This window comes from Schistocerca serialis, chromosome 6 (assembly GCF_023864345.2).
Source record: "Schistocerca serialis cubense isolate TAMUIC-IGC-003099 chromosome 6, iqSchSeri2.2, whole genome shotgun sequence".
Lineage (NCBI taxonomy): Eukaryota > Metazoa > Arthropoda > Insecta > Orthoptera > Acrididae > Schistocerca > Schistocerca serialis.
The window spans coordinates 530,564,507-530,578,476 of NC_064643.1; the positions used below are offsets into that span (position 1 = coordinate 530,564,507).

Sequence of the window (13,970 nt, forward strand, 5' to 3'; positions counted from 1 at the left end):
TCAAGTTTGAGGGGTCAATGTTAGTGAGAGAACCATTTGAAGAAGACAGGAGGAAGTGAATCTTCAGTCCATTGGACCTGCCACAGGTCTGGAACACACCAGAGAGCATTGCACAGCTCAACTACATTTTGCAAGGGAACATCTTGGCTGGACGGTACAACAATGGGATCAAGTGTTGTTCACCGATGAGTCACGACTTGGCCTCTGATCATTTTAGAGAGGAGAAAGGGTCTGGAGAAGGCCACGGGAAGGTATTCCCCTTGCACTTTCTCATCCAGGATGCCTTTACAGGTTGGTTCTGTGATGGTGTGGGCAGGAATCAATACAGCAGCGAGGACAGATCTGGTCTTCGTGGAGCATGAGAGCTTTACTGCACATCACTATGTGGAAGAAATCCTTCTGGAGCATGTTGTGCCTTTTGCTCCATTCATTGGTAATGATTTACACTAATGCATGACAATGCACTCCCACCTTGTGAGAATTGTGCAAGAGTTCTTGGATGAAAGAAGGATTCATACTACGGGTTGGCCTGGTCAAGGCCCTGATTTGAATCCTATTGAGCATGTTTGGGACCGGCTGGGGAGAAGAGCCCGTCAGCACTATCCAGATCTATGGAATGCCCTCCTGGAAGAATGGGATGTGAATCATCAACAGGACATTACTGCATTAATCAGGAGCATGCCTGAAAGGTTGAATGCCATCACTTGTACAAGAGGTGGCAATAAAAGCTTATGAAGATGTAAATAGAGGTCTCAGAGGTCATCTCCGAGGTCTGTGAAGTAAAGTGCAAAGTGTATAACATCAAAACAGGCACGCAATACCTTCCTAGGCTTACTCAAAATTTCCTTGAAGTGTGCATCTCTGGCTTAATTTGTTACATTTGTTTATGATCGTCGTCCTTTTCTCATTGTTGGACACTTAAGTGGGACTGTACCAAAATATTCCATCATAAGTTAGTGGATTAGTGTCATAAATTTAAAATAAATTTCAGTTTTTGTAAGAAATTGAAGTCTTGCATTTTTCATGCCGGTCAGCGTATTTCTCAAAGCTCCCACCCACATTCATTCCTTAAAGAAAATAGCTCCAAACATTCCCCTCCTACCTGAACCTATACCTTTACGTTGGTGCACTTGGCTCTTGATAGCCTTATATTATGCCAAACACTACCAAGAAGTCAAAGAGGTAGTAGACACACTTGACTCTACTGAAACAGCTCTTATTGAAAAAGTCAAGGCATACCTTGAGAATAATAAGCATGTTGCATCGTTGTCATTTTTTAGAGCTCACTTTCAACATCTACCTGTCACAATTTCGGCTCCTAGAGTCCATATCTCTACCACTGAAAGAGCTGTACGCATTAGCTCAGACATGCAAATCTATCTGGAGGAAATACATGGTTCAGTGGGCACAGCATGTGTCATTAAATTAAGGAATATTCTTCTGAGTAATTCCGGATATGAATAAAGTGGGGAGAAGTTCGAAGGTGAAGTGTGTTGGGAGCCACGAGAAATTGCATCGATGAACTATGCGCCATTGACCTATTGTACTGCGAAGAGATCTTTCTCAGTCTACAAAAATGTACTGAGAGACAAGAGAAAAAGTTTCACTTTACAAAACATAAAATGTGGTTAACTGTGTACTGCAATACCAAAATGAAATTTCTTGTTGGTTGTAGAATTAGGTCAGGGATTGTGATCATACACAGGTATACATCTGATGTGCGTGTTTTTATGTGAGTGACACATGAAAAGAATTTTTCAGTAAAACAGTTTTTATTACCATATTATAAAAAAAGAAAAGAAAATAGTTTCAGTATGGGTAAATATCTCGATTGTCGCTGATTTTTTTCTGAGTGCCAATACAAGGAATAGTTAATTACTTATTTGCCACATAGAACTAAAATAACTTTGTCAAAATTGTAATAAAATTTTCTATGTTAATATTTGTTTTCACTCCAAATTGTCCAGTCACATTAATGTGACCAACATATCTGCATTTGACATCAACATGCAATAACCACTCACGGACGGCACATGGCAGCACTTGCAGTGGATGGTATGTAAAGCATGTCAGGGGGATGTGGAAAACAATGTAACCATTGACCCAATGTGCAAACCAAGTGATTTATCTGATGTCTACAAGGGCATGACCATTGTCTTTCAGGCCAAGGGGGAAAGCATTTGTGAAACGGCCAAGTTTGTAAACTGTTCGCATGGCACTGCGGTTAAAGTATACCACGCATGGCAACATGATGCAGCCTAAACTGGCGCTGAGGCACCTGTGATGTACCATTGGCCATAGATGACAGGGGTGAATGATGGCTGTGGAGACGTGTATGGGTGAATAGACATGCAACAGTTGAGCGACTGACCACTCAGATGAACAAAGGGAAAATCAACAGTGTCTTCTCATTAATCATTAAGAGAATCTTGCTACCCGTAGGACTCCACAGCTAGAGCCTGGTTCAAGCACTCACGCCAACTTTGCATGCCAATACTACAACCAGATGTATACTGAGTGGCAACAGGTGGTCTTTCCTGATGAATCACATTTTATGCTCCACTGGGCAGATGGCCATTTGCGTGTACAGCGTGAAATGTCTGAAAGCAAACACCCCTCTAACAATGGTTGGAAGGGCCCAGGCCAAAGGAGGAAGCATTACTGTCTGTGGACTGTTCCCACGGCATTCGCTGGGTGATCTCATCATTTCTGGACTAACACAAATATGCATCTATTCTTGGGGACCATGTCAACCTCTACATTCAGTTTGTTTTTCTTTGGCACACTGCATCCACTGCCAGGACAATTTACCATACTCCCCTGGCCACCAAACTTCCCGGATTTAAACCCAATCAAGAATCTGTGGGACCACCTCGAACAAGCTGTTTGTGCCACGGATCCTCGACTGAGGAACCTAGTGCAGCTGACCGTGGCACTGGAGTTGGCATGGCTCCACATCTCTGTCAGTATGTCACAGAACACCACTGACCTCATCAATAAAGCCACAGCTTGTAAGGGGAAGGCACACTGAACTGAGGCTCACGCCATATCTCCTTGCCTTCTACATCTGCCAGTTTGTTGCCCTGGCACCCAGCATAAAGTCACCTCCTACCCCAGCCTCTCTAAGTGGAGAAGGGAATCCCGGTTATCTTGGACTACCTTATCTGCTAGGTACCAGTGTGAAGGGTGCTCAGGTAGTCTGAACATGTGAGGAATTTAGCAGCTGCACAAAATCTCACCTCCTCCAGGGCCTGTAATATTGCATATTATTTCACATCAACAACAGTGATGTCTTGGGGCAACAGGATCTTCAGGACACAATCAGGGAAAACAACAAAGCAATCAATGGAGACCCCTCTTTAACTCATCTTTGAATACAGCTATACAGTTTTGGTGATCATTTAAAATGTCATAAAATATGGCATTAAAAACAGACGCAGGAGTGCAGCCTCCCCTATACTGCATTAAATCTAAAATTATTCTGGGCCTCTGCAGTAACCACGGAGGAAATTTGCTAAAATGCTGGATTTGGGTTTGTATTAGCTCCACACCAAGTGACTGCAGAACATACTTCATGCATATCTCATACGGCCTTGTTGCTAATTGACAATAGGAGAAAAGGTGTTCCATAGCTGGACGAACAACAGTATGGTATCCTGGTGAATTGGAAGCAGAAAAAAAAACTTTTATGCTTGATGCATCACAAGGAATGCCACTGGATGATGAATGACAGTTCCCCAGCCTCATCACAAAGTCTGGCTGTTGAGTTGGTCCTGTTAGCACTCATAGCTAGTAGCCTGATCCCCTCATGGTGTATAGCTTCAATGACCTTCAGTAAGGTCTTGCTGATTTGTGCACTATGCACCCAAAGTCAAGTCGCAATCACACAAAAGCTCTTTAAATTTCGGCAGAAGTGCCCTGTATACTCCCCAAGACATGTGGCTAAGGCACTTTTAAGTGTTTTCTGGACCCTTGCCTTCAAGTCTTTTAGATGTGGTACCCATGACAGTTCGAAATGAAAAGTGAGGTCCAGAAACCAGAGGTAGAACAATAAATGGCAAAACTGTCCACAAATAACGAGCACTGCACAGAACATGTTACTATGTATGGTATGCTGTTTATAGGTATGGCAAAGAGGTTACCAATTCCCTCGGGAACATCAATCTCCTGCTCAAAACTACTTGACAGCACATCGCCAACTCAGTACCTAAAAAAGTGCTTAGATAAGAAGGAATGAATTAATATGGGGAGGGGCCACAAAAGCCCCACTGGAGGACCTGTCCCAGAGATTTCTTTTGATGTTGTTGGCAAGTTTAGCATCATGCTGTACCAGATGAGCCTCAGACAGAGCCAAAACCAGCTCCCACATGGAGAAAGGGCAGTCGCATGACTCAAAATTGGCGTACCTGAAGTCCAACTCACCCCTCTCCTTGGTAGTGTCAGAACGCTGGATCCTGGTTGGCAATGGCAGTAGTCATCCCAAAATGTTCTGCTGATGCATGGGTGATGTCTTCAGGTGTAGTTAGGAGACGACTCTGCTTCAACACTGGTGCTATAGGTAAGAAACCGCTTTTACCATAACTGGTGGCTTCCTATTCTTTCATAGAACATGTGAACCAAACACATGCCATGCCTTTTTCTTTCCCTCCTTGATTATGCAAAGAGCTTTGACTTTAAAAAGCTGGGAGGTTTTATGCTATTTGGAGGCACTTAAAAACTGTCACAGAGCAGCACACCAGACCCAAATTGCTCAGCAGTACTTGTCAGTTCACCAAGGCATAGGCTGCCTTCGAAGATGACCTGAGGACTACAGGGTGGATAAGCCAGAGGTGTGGTGAAACCGATGTGTGATACAGTTCCCTGCTTCCTGAATACTGTCTCTTTGTTCAAACAGACCTAGATGGCTGAACAACTTCCCATTAGCTGGAGGTATAGCCTTGTAACACAGGGGCGTCAGTAACTTTAAAACATATTTTCTGTAAACACAAGCACTGAGGATGTCCCTGCATTAGGAGTTTCAGTTCTTCCGCAAGTGTCCTGAACTCATTGATGTTCTACTGTAGTACGGAGGCCATTTCATTGGTGATGTTTTTCTTTCACCCTGTACCTCTACTGAGGTGGAAATCCTACAATGGATGGAAGCTTAGTCTGGAAGCTAAATGGTTGCTCTTGGAAGGCTTTGTATTCCACCCTGTCGGCAAAGCTTGATCATCGGAAATGTCAGATTCACATGGTCTGGTTGATGCTTCCCTTTAGGTTAGGAGAAGACATTGGAAAAACATTAATGGCAGTGCTAGTGGTAGTGCTGAACTATTTGCTGCAGTCTGCCTTTTCATGCAGCTTAAGCTCTATAATGTCGGAAAGTATGGCTTTTTCTGATTTTGTGTCTAAGGCTAAGCACCTTCACAACTGCATTGACAAATACAGTGTGCTGACACTAGTTACATTCCTTTGTGTAAAGGAATAGGCTTCGTAAGAGCTGAAGCAAATGAAGTACTAAAAGTGGGAAGTTGCATAGACTTAAAGTTCTTTCTGGCCTCACAGTAAGGGATATGCTTTGTTTTCTTGAGCTCCTGTATCTCCCTTTCTTCGAGATTAAACACTGCAGCCTCTATTACAGACAGTGTGATCCCCAGCACAATTTACACACTTCGTAGGAGATGTAAGGATTAAGGACACTGATACGACCAGTTTGTTATCCACCTGGTTCATTATATTTTGCACATACACCACACCTTCTTGAGCCCACTCATCTTTCAGTTCCTCTTTAGAAATATCCACAATATCTCCGCAGAACACAACACCTTTGCTGTAGCTCAACATGTTGTATAACTTTGTTTCAGTTGCATATTCCTATGCATTTAGCTCTCTTGAGGGTGGAGTGTTGTTGTTTGTTGGGAGCTAGAAGTTTTATCCAACAGTGTACAATTTCGCAATCACTTCGAATATTTTAAAGTTCCAGCAATACTCTGTAAAATTCTTTTGAATGCAGAAAAGGCAAACTTTTTCAAATCTGCTCTCTTTCCTTTTAACTATTAAAAGCACATGCTGTCTAGTAGCATACATTCTATTATTAGAAACATAAGAATTTGAATTAATTCCTGTATCTAGAGAACTGGCAACACCAGCCCTCTTGTTAGTTTGGCTGTTGATACGCATTCCACTGGAAGCTGAGAGGGGCAAGTCTGACAGTTTCATCTCAGACCCACGAGCACCTAGGGAAACAGAGATCCACCCAAACAGAGCCCCATTTGCCAGGATATGCCTTATATTCCCCAGTCCGCAGCTCGTGGTCTCGTTCTCGCTTCTCAAGCACGGGGTCCTGGGTTCGATTCCCGCCAGGGTCAGGGATTTTCACCTGCCTTGAGACGACTGAGTGTTTGTGTCGTCCGCGTCAATTCATCATCATTCATGAAAGTGGCGAGACTGGACTGAGCAAAGGTTGGGAATTTGTACGGGCGCTGATAACCGTGCAGTTGAGTGCCCCACAAACCAAATATCATCATCATTATTTTATATTCCCCAGAGGTTGCCCACTAATGACTGTTCCACTTCAACCATTATGCACCTCATCTGTGCACCGCACACCTTCAGATATGTAGTTTTTACCATTCAGGTGGTAAAGCCAAACGTCCATTCCAATGTTCCACGGCTGCACTGTATGGTGGCCACTGAAGCGTGCCCAGAGCTTACAGCTGACTGACTGAGTCTGGCTCCAGCTGCCAAAAGCTAACTTTGCGACAGTCTTTTTGTTGTGCCTTTCTGCAACTCAGGATCTCCGCGATATGGTGAGCAGCAAATATCCTTTTCATAATATTGTTACATCCCATCCTGGATTTGCCCATTGTTTGATTTTACAGGAAGACTGAGAGAGAGATGGACACTGGGACAGAGTGGAGATGGAAGAATGGCGGGAGAACCATAAAATATGGAGATGCTTATGTTCCCTAGCACACTCGATCGGGGGTTGGAAACTGTAAAAGAAGATGATGAAGATAATGATGATGAAAATTTTAATAGGATTATTAAAATCTAAGAGTGTTGCATGCCATTCACTAATATTACAAATGAAGGAACACACAACCAAAGCTAAACACAACACTTTCAAATATTACACGGAAGGATAGCAACATATTATGTTATGACAGTTCAAATAACACATAACCAGCTTTCAGGTACCAGTTTCTTGTTCCTGCATCACACAAATGTCAACTGATTATAAACAACTAACATCTGTATAGTTGCATGTAGAAATTATGGAAGAGTAATATGCCATATCCTAATTTTTGCCAGGTGAAATGGGATAAGCTGCTGTGTCTAGCGGGTTGGCTAGAGGGAGAAAGACGCGGGAAGAGGAGAGGAACGGGGAGGGGTAGCTGGCAGTTCAGAGGACGGCAGCAGGAGTACAGGATACAAATGCAACACACAGGTACTGGAGCTGGTGAGTTTATGCAATGCACGATGACCTGAAGGCATGGCTGGGACGTGGGTCACATGGCAGAGGAAGCGGAAGCTGCTGGATAAGTGTGGGTGCAGTTGGTTGACAGAGATTGAGTGCCGGAGGATTACAGGAGTGAAGGATGTGTTGTAAGGATAACTCCCATCTGCATAGTTGAGAAAAGCTGGTGCTGGAGGGATGAGCTTAGATTGCACTGGTTGTAAAGCAGCCATCAAGCTCTACTGTATTGTGCTCAGCTGGTCTACTCTGCCTTGGCCAGTGTTTGGAAGTGGGCATTCATCCTGGTGGGCAGGTGAATGGCCACCATGCCCATAGAAATTTCATCAGAGCTATATATGATGTGGGAGCTTTCACAGGTGGCTCTGCTTCACATGGGATAGGACACACCTGTGGCAGGATAGGAGTAGGATATGCTGGGTGAGTGAATTGGGCTGCACCTGCGTCTTCCACAGGGACATGACCCCTTTGGAAGGGGATTGGAGTGGGAGGGGCATAAAGTTGGACCAAGAAGTTGTGCAGGTTGAACTGGAAGCAGAATAAAACTTTAGGCAGGTGGGATCCGGAGTATGATGTCCTTTATTTCTGGGCATGATGTTTGAGAGTCGAGGTCCTGGTGAAGGTTGCTATGGTTTGGGCTGATATTGGATGATGGGGGGCACTTCTTTGCAGTTGGTTTTTGGTAGTGCTGGGAGGATTATGGATGTGTGAAGACGTGGTGCAGGACATCTGTTTGCAGACTGGTTTGGTGGGCAGTGCCTGACTGTAAAGTCCTTGGTGAGGCCTTCAGTATACTGGGCAAGGAAATTCGTGACACTGAAGGTATGCAGTTCACAGCTGGCCAAGGGAAATGGCTGCAATATTTTTGTGTGGAAGGGGTGACAGCTGTGAAAATTTAGGCACTGTTAGTGATTAGTCGACTTGACACTGACAGATGTAACGATGGAGCCATCAGAGAGTTGGAGACTAACATCCAGCAAAGTGTCATGTTGATATGAGGACCAGGTGAAGCAGACGGGACTATTTAGAGCATGCTTCTACAATTCGGTCTCCTTTACTTCTATATAAATATTAGTGTCATTGGGAATTCACATTCCTGTGTTTAAGTATTCTGATAAACTGCAAGAGAAGCCAATGAGGTACCCTTTAACTTTGTTTCTAAATATTGTAAATTTCAATACTTGAGTAGTTCAAGAGAGCTGTGCACTGATAGATAATGTATTTATACAACAAACAGAAATTAAACAAATAGACCCCTATCCTGTGGTAAATGGAATATCAGATCATTATGGACAATTAAGTAATATTCCATAACTTAACTACATGTACAATGCACAAACACTCAATGAAAATGATGAGAGTGATTAACAGCAAAACAACTACAAAGTTTTACAGGAAAACTCAAAAGAATGTTGACTAGGTTAATGTCTACAATGAGGCTAGTGCCAGTTCTAAATGAAAAATTTCTTAATAAGGTTTTGGCTATTTCTAAAAATAAATTAAGTACAATACTAGGAGGTCTTTCAGGAAACATTAGACCACTATATGTATCGAAGTACCTCCATAACAAAAAACGAATTCTACAAAATACAGGCCAAATGAACCTACTGACACTGCATATTGACTTCATCCTGTAACATCATGATGGTGTGGCATGTAACACCACATCTACTCAAAAAGAATGAGAATGGAATACTGACAATATTTATTTTGCATCTATATTATTTTTTTATAATGTACATGTGGTAACATATTAGGTATAGTGTCAATGTCATGTTAAAAGCTGCCATTATGTTTATGAGTTGTTGAAGAGGTATTAAATGTTTTTGTGAATCATCAGAGAAAGGTACGATCTCAAAGCACTTTCATACTACAAACAGTATTACATTTTATGAACTCTCAGAAGTAAAAGTTTGTATGAAGTTGCAAAATATTCATTGAGAGACTGAAAAATAAAGGTCCTATAATTTATATTCTCAGTCACATTATTAATATGGTATTTTCCCCAGACATATTGAAATACACAACATTCCGATAACTCCCTAAGAAAAATGTTTCCACAGATGTCATCAGCTACAGCTCTTCTAACATAATGTTCCAAATTTTTTGAGAAGGCAATGTACATAAGCGTTGTCACCCACCTGAGTATTAATGAGATACTTAAGTCAATCACAATTTGGATTAAAACTGCTTTTCTACTAAAAACACCATTTATACCTGTTCAGCCAGATATTTACTATCCAATATATCCCACCTATTAGGATTTAGTTTACATAAAGAGGTAAAATGTTTCAAGTTCTTTCGTATGTATATCAATGAACACTTATTGGAAAAACCATGGAGTTGACACACAAATCTCTGAGTTAATACATTCCGCATATTTTCATTCACTGCCACCCTAGGGGATGATATTGTGGGATAATTCCTCACAAAGGCAACATGTATTCATTGAACAAAATAAAATATTAGAATGGTATGCGGAGTTCACGAACATAACTCTTGCAGGTGTCTTTTTAAACAGCTGTAAAATAAACCACAGCTTTGCAGTACATTTATTAACTCATGAAATCCTCTTCAATTTGAGAGTAACTGAGATATTCACCAACACACTGCTAGAAGGAAAAATTATCTACACTTCCCTCTTGTGGGGTGGGGTGAGAGGAAACAGGTTATTGCATACATACATTTATTAGTAATATGTTCCACTTTTCTGTGCTCTGTTAAAAGATGTTAACACACCAGTGATATTTTCTGCCTGTTCTGTGTTTCCTCCCTTTCAATGGGCTGAATTGTAAAGTGTTAGTGCGCGTTACAGTGGGATCTGGCATATGACTACACATGTTTTTTACTATCTAGCCTAGCACAAAACGTGCAGCGAGTGAGATATTGTGCGGAATGCGTGTAACGGGTAATTTTCTTTGGGTTTCTAAATCATTAAAGAAGCCAGACTATCATCTCCTCATTTCAGTTGGATTAATACAAAAACTTATTAAGGCGGGTGGCTTATTAAATATTACCTTCGAGTTTCTCTCGTTGCTCTAACTTATACAAGCTTTCATCCGTTTGAAGATAACTGAGGTGTAACTGATCAATCTGCATCCACAGCTCCCTCACACGATCATGAAGTAAAAAATCTGCCATTATCAGGAAATAAAACCGGCTCCACAGAGAAAGTGGGAGGATCTTCTAACATTTTCCAAAAGCATCTACTGCGACCATACGCAGCCAGAAGGAATTTGCAACCACGCATAAAATAAATTCCATTTCTTAATAGACACACCACCAAAATAGTCTCTCCTTTTGAGGCATTTACTGCAATAAAACAATAATCAAGGTTCAATTCACTACCACTGACATACAGAAACATCGCCTCTCCAAATAAAAACAAAAACATTATTACCAAATTCATTGTTATACACCCTTACACCTGTAAATGTATATTTACCTTAGCAGTGCTGCCAACACAAAGTCCACCATCTAAAAAATTTTGTCATAATTTTTATGTCATGTCAAGAATCAGTAAAATCAGGACAGAGCCCTTCAATTCAGATTATATAACCTGAACGAAGTGGTAAATAAAAATTTAGAACCGTTTACAATTTGCTTTCGCAATATCACTGTACTTAACAAAAACAAAAGGCTATGCGAGTGGAAATCCAAACTAATTTAGGAAGAACATCTTTGCATTTATACTAGCACATTTTCAGTTTCTTCGACCTGACCTGTAGAATTCATTCGGTTTACTCGCGAGTCCTAACTTATCTTAAACCTAGAACTATGAACACATGATTACAGGTAGCAGACGTTTGTGTTTCCGGCGAACTGATTTGTAACGTAAATAATAACTACCTTCAACAATCGTGTTGGTGAGTAAACAATCAAATTTCTGAGTTGTACTAGAATGCTAACATAATTTATAAAACGCCTCTTTGCTTATCGAAGTAAAAATATCGGTGAAGAGACAAAATAGAACTCTATCTCTTTGAGCATCGTTGATTATGGACATCTTTGTAATTATTTTGTGTAAGGACTGCGAGGAATATCTTTATGGATAGATTTGCAAAGGTGCTATTAGAGTGACATCTACCGGTTAATTCTGTAAGTAAGAGAACTTGGGCGAGACGTAAGGATATGTGTGCACCGAACCTCGTTTCCCAGTTTTCCGTGGCGGGATGTGAGGAGCCATCTTGGATTTTACTCTTTGAGAAGCCGGTTCGTCTTTAAATACGGGACTGTGCCCTGGACACACGATAATTTTCTTGGGTTATTTTGTAACTGTTGAGCTGTGTAGTGTCTCCACATTAATAAGTGCACCAAGATTTTGATCCGGAATGTTTTAGGTAGGAAGTTAAGGTGTACTGGATATTGTATGGTACCACCGAATACGAGATACGGCGCAAGTAATGGCGTTTGATGGTATGGGAGGGCAGTGGCTGCTTCAGTTAACAAATGGGTTTGTCTCTTAATTGTGGGCTATCGACCAAAGTAGTTCTACTGCAAAATGTTAATGAGTGACTTCGATAACTGCTGTAAATGAGAAATAGGAATTACTGTTGTATCACGGAGTGATTGCGTCTGGAATCTGTCAGATAAGAGTAATTTTTGGTTAGGTAAGAGCGAAGACGATCAGATGCGCATTTCAGTTAAGATGAGGCGGAAAGCTCTGTTGTTAACGCTTCGTTTACACACTGCAAGAGATTAACTTAACCTTAGATAAATTTCTGTTTAGAGGAATCATGTAGCGCAGAATATACACTGTATACATTAAATGAAATGAATTGGCTTACCCCAAATCTTCGACGCTATTTCACTTTGGTATTCACATGCATATGTTGCAGGAACATTATTGCATTCATATGTTGCGGATAGCGTTGTAAAAGGTGTAAGCTGTTCGAGAGCCCAAATCCATTGGGTCCCAACAATGTCTCTCCCTAGTCGGGCACGTGTGTATGCTGATGTAAATTCTCATAAACCACGAGAGTATTGGGACTATGAATCATATGTAGTGGATTGGGGGTAAGTTTTTTGTTTACTGCGCGCGATACCGGTATGTTTCGCTCATTATTACCTGATATTTTTAATGTTTTAGGCAGCAGGATGACTATCAGTTAGTACGGAAGCTTGGCCGTGGAAAATACAGTGAAGTGTTTGAAGCCATCAATGTAACAAACAGTGAAAAGTGTGTCGTGAAAATTCTGAAAGTAAGTGGATTATATGTAATAATTTTGAATTAGGTTAAATGTTATTGCTCCAATTGGAGGAACATCATTAACTTGTAACAGTGTCGTAAATCCCAAGTTTGTAAATCACGTAGTATGTTCATCGTCTTTTCTCATGAGTACACTATTCCTGTATCTCCCATTCATTTCTTAGTGTTTATAGATTTTGTGTACGCTAGCTATTGTCCATTTCCTAAACTTTATTACTTTACTGCTAGCTGTACGCAAGAAGTATAATAGTAATTTAGAAAATATTCTTGCCAGTTGCGTGTTCATTTTGTGGATGTTTGTTTACTTTTTCAGCCAGTGAAAAAGAAGAAAATAAAACGAGAGATAAAGATTTTAGAGAATCTGAGAGGTGGAACGAATATCATCACCTTACAAGCTGTTGTGAAAGATCCAGTTTCAAGAACGCCTGCCCTCATATTTGAACATGTTAATAACACGGACTTCAAACAGTTATATCAGACATTAACAGACTATGACATCAGATACTACTTATACGAGTTACTGAAGGTAAGAAATTAGGATGTGTACACTTCTCATTGGAAACATCAAGTCTTAGTGGTGAGGAAATTGAGCACTGCAGGAAATGTGTTGTGCAGCAGACATTCATAATACTTGAGGCTCAGTGAACGAAACATTTTAGATTGTGATTATTTTGCATTTGATTCCATGGAACTTCAGCAGTGGTTTGATTCTCTGAAGGTGTGTATGTAGTTGGTAGTTGCATCTATGAGCATTTTCATATGTAGCTTCTGCAGTGAAGTGGAAATGATTGGGGAGTTTGAAGGTTACACCTGTATTGTGGCTTTTGTTTATTGTGGGATGTGAAAATGCTGAACAGTTTGGCTGTATTTGGTGATTTCACTGGCTTGTGTAATTGTGGAGGGATTGCAATAGTTATGGGAGATGTAGCTTGCGCTAGACTAATATTTTTGTGTGTGTTTGGCTTTCATGTCAAGTTTAGCCAGTGTGACCGAAGAGTACAACATAATGTAACTCGTAATGCAAGAAAGTTCGTTGTTGATTGACGTGGTTTTCTAAAGAGCAATGCACACTGAAATTGTTAATATTAAAATTTATAGTCATTCTAAATTGCATAATAGGCCACAATGAAACTTGTAATCATAAATTTTATGCATGTGATTACTGTTCAATGATCCTGTAGATTGTTCTTGTTTTACTGCCTAAGGCCTTTTTCATTGACAGATAGCATCCCACTAGACTGTGGAAATATTGAGGATGAGACCTAGATACCGTGTTAAACTGGGTGTATCACACTATTTGAGTAT

At 40.9% G+C, this 13,970-nt stretch overlaps 2 protein-coding genes across 6 annotated transcripts in view; one reads left to right on the plus strand and one right to left on the minus strand.

The window, feature by feature from the left end:
* The window catches only part of LOC126484171 (protein tamozhennic), a 63,507-nt gene extending 52,605 nt beyond the window's left edge, over positions 1-10,902 (minus strand). The window contains exons 1-2 of one of the 2 annotated variants that reach the window (XM_050107578.1): positions 10,857-10,902; positions 10,474-10,768 (exon numbers count right to left, since the gene is read on the minus strand). In XM_050107578.1, the coding sequence (XP_049963535.1) occupies positions 10,474-10,597 (124 nt within the window). In that variant the 5' untranslated portion in view covers positions 10,598-10,768; positions 10,857-10,902. Of the gene's footprint in view, positions 1-4,422; positions 4,560-10,473; positions 10,769-10,856 lie in introns of those variants that run through there. The other variant, XM_050107579.1, reaches the window with a different exon arrangement.
* Positions 10,903-11,535: 633 nt separating this feature from the next.
* The window catches only part of LOC126483741 (casein kinase II subunit alpha), a 75,839-nt gene continuing 73,404 nt past the window's right edge, over positions 11,536-13,970 (plus strand). For 2 of the 4 annotated variants that reach the window (XM_050106877.1, XM_050106874.1), the window contains exons 1-4: positions 11,577-11,796; positions 12,295-12,472; positions 12,546-12,657; positions 12,979-13,191. In XM_050106877.1, coding sequence (XP_049962834.1) covers positions 12,378-12,472; positions 12,546-12,657; positions 12,979-13,191 — 420 coding nt within the window. In that variant the 5' untranslated portion in view covers positions 11,577-11,796; positions 12,295-12,377. Of the gene's footprint in view, positions 11,797-11,828; positions 12,067-12,294; positions 12,473-12,545; positions 12,658-12,978; positions 13,192-13,970 lie in introns of those variants that run through there. The other 2 variants (XM_050106875.1, XM_050106876.1) reach the window with 2 other exon arrangements.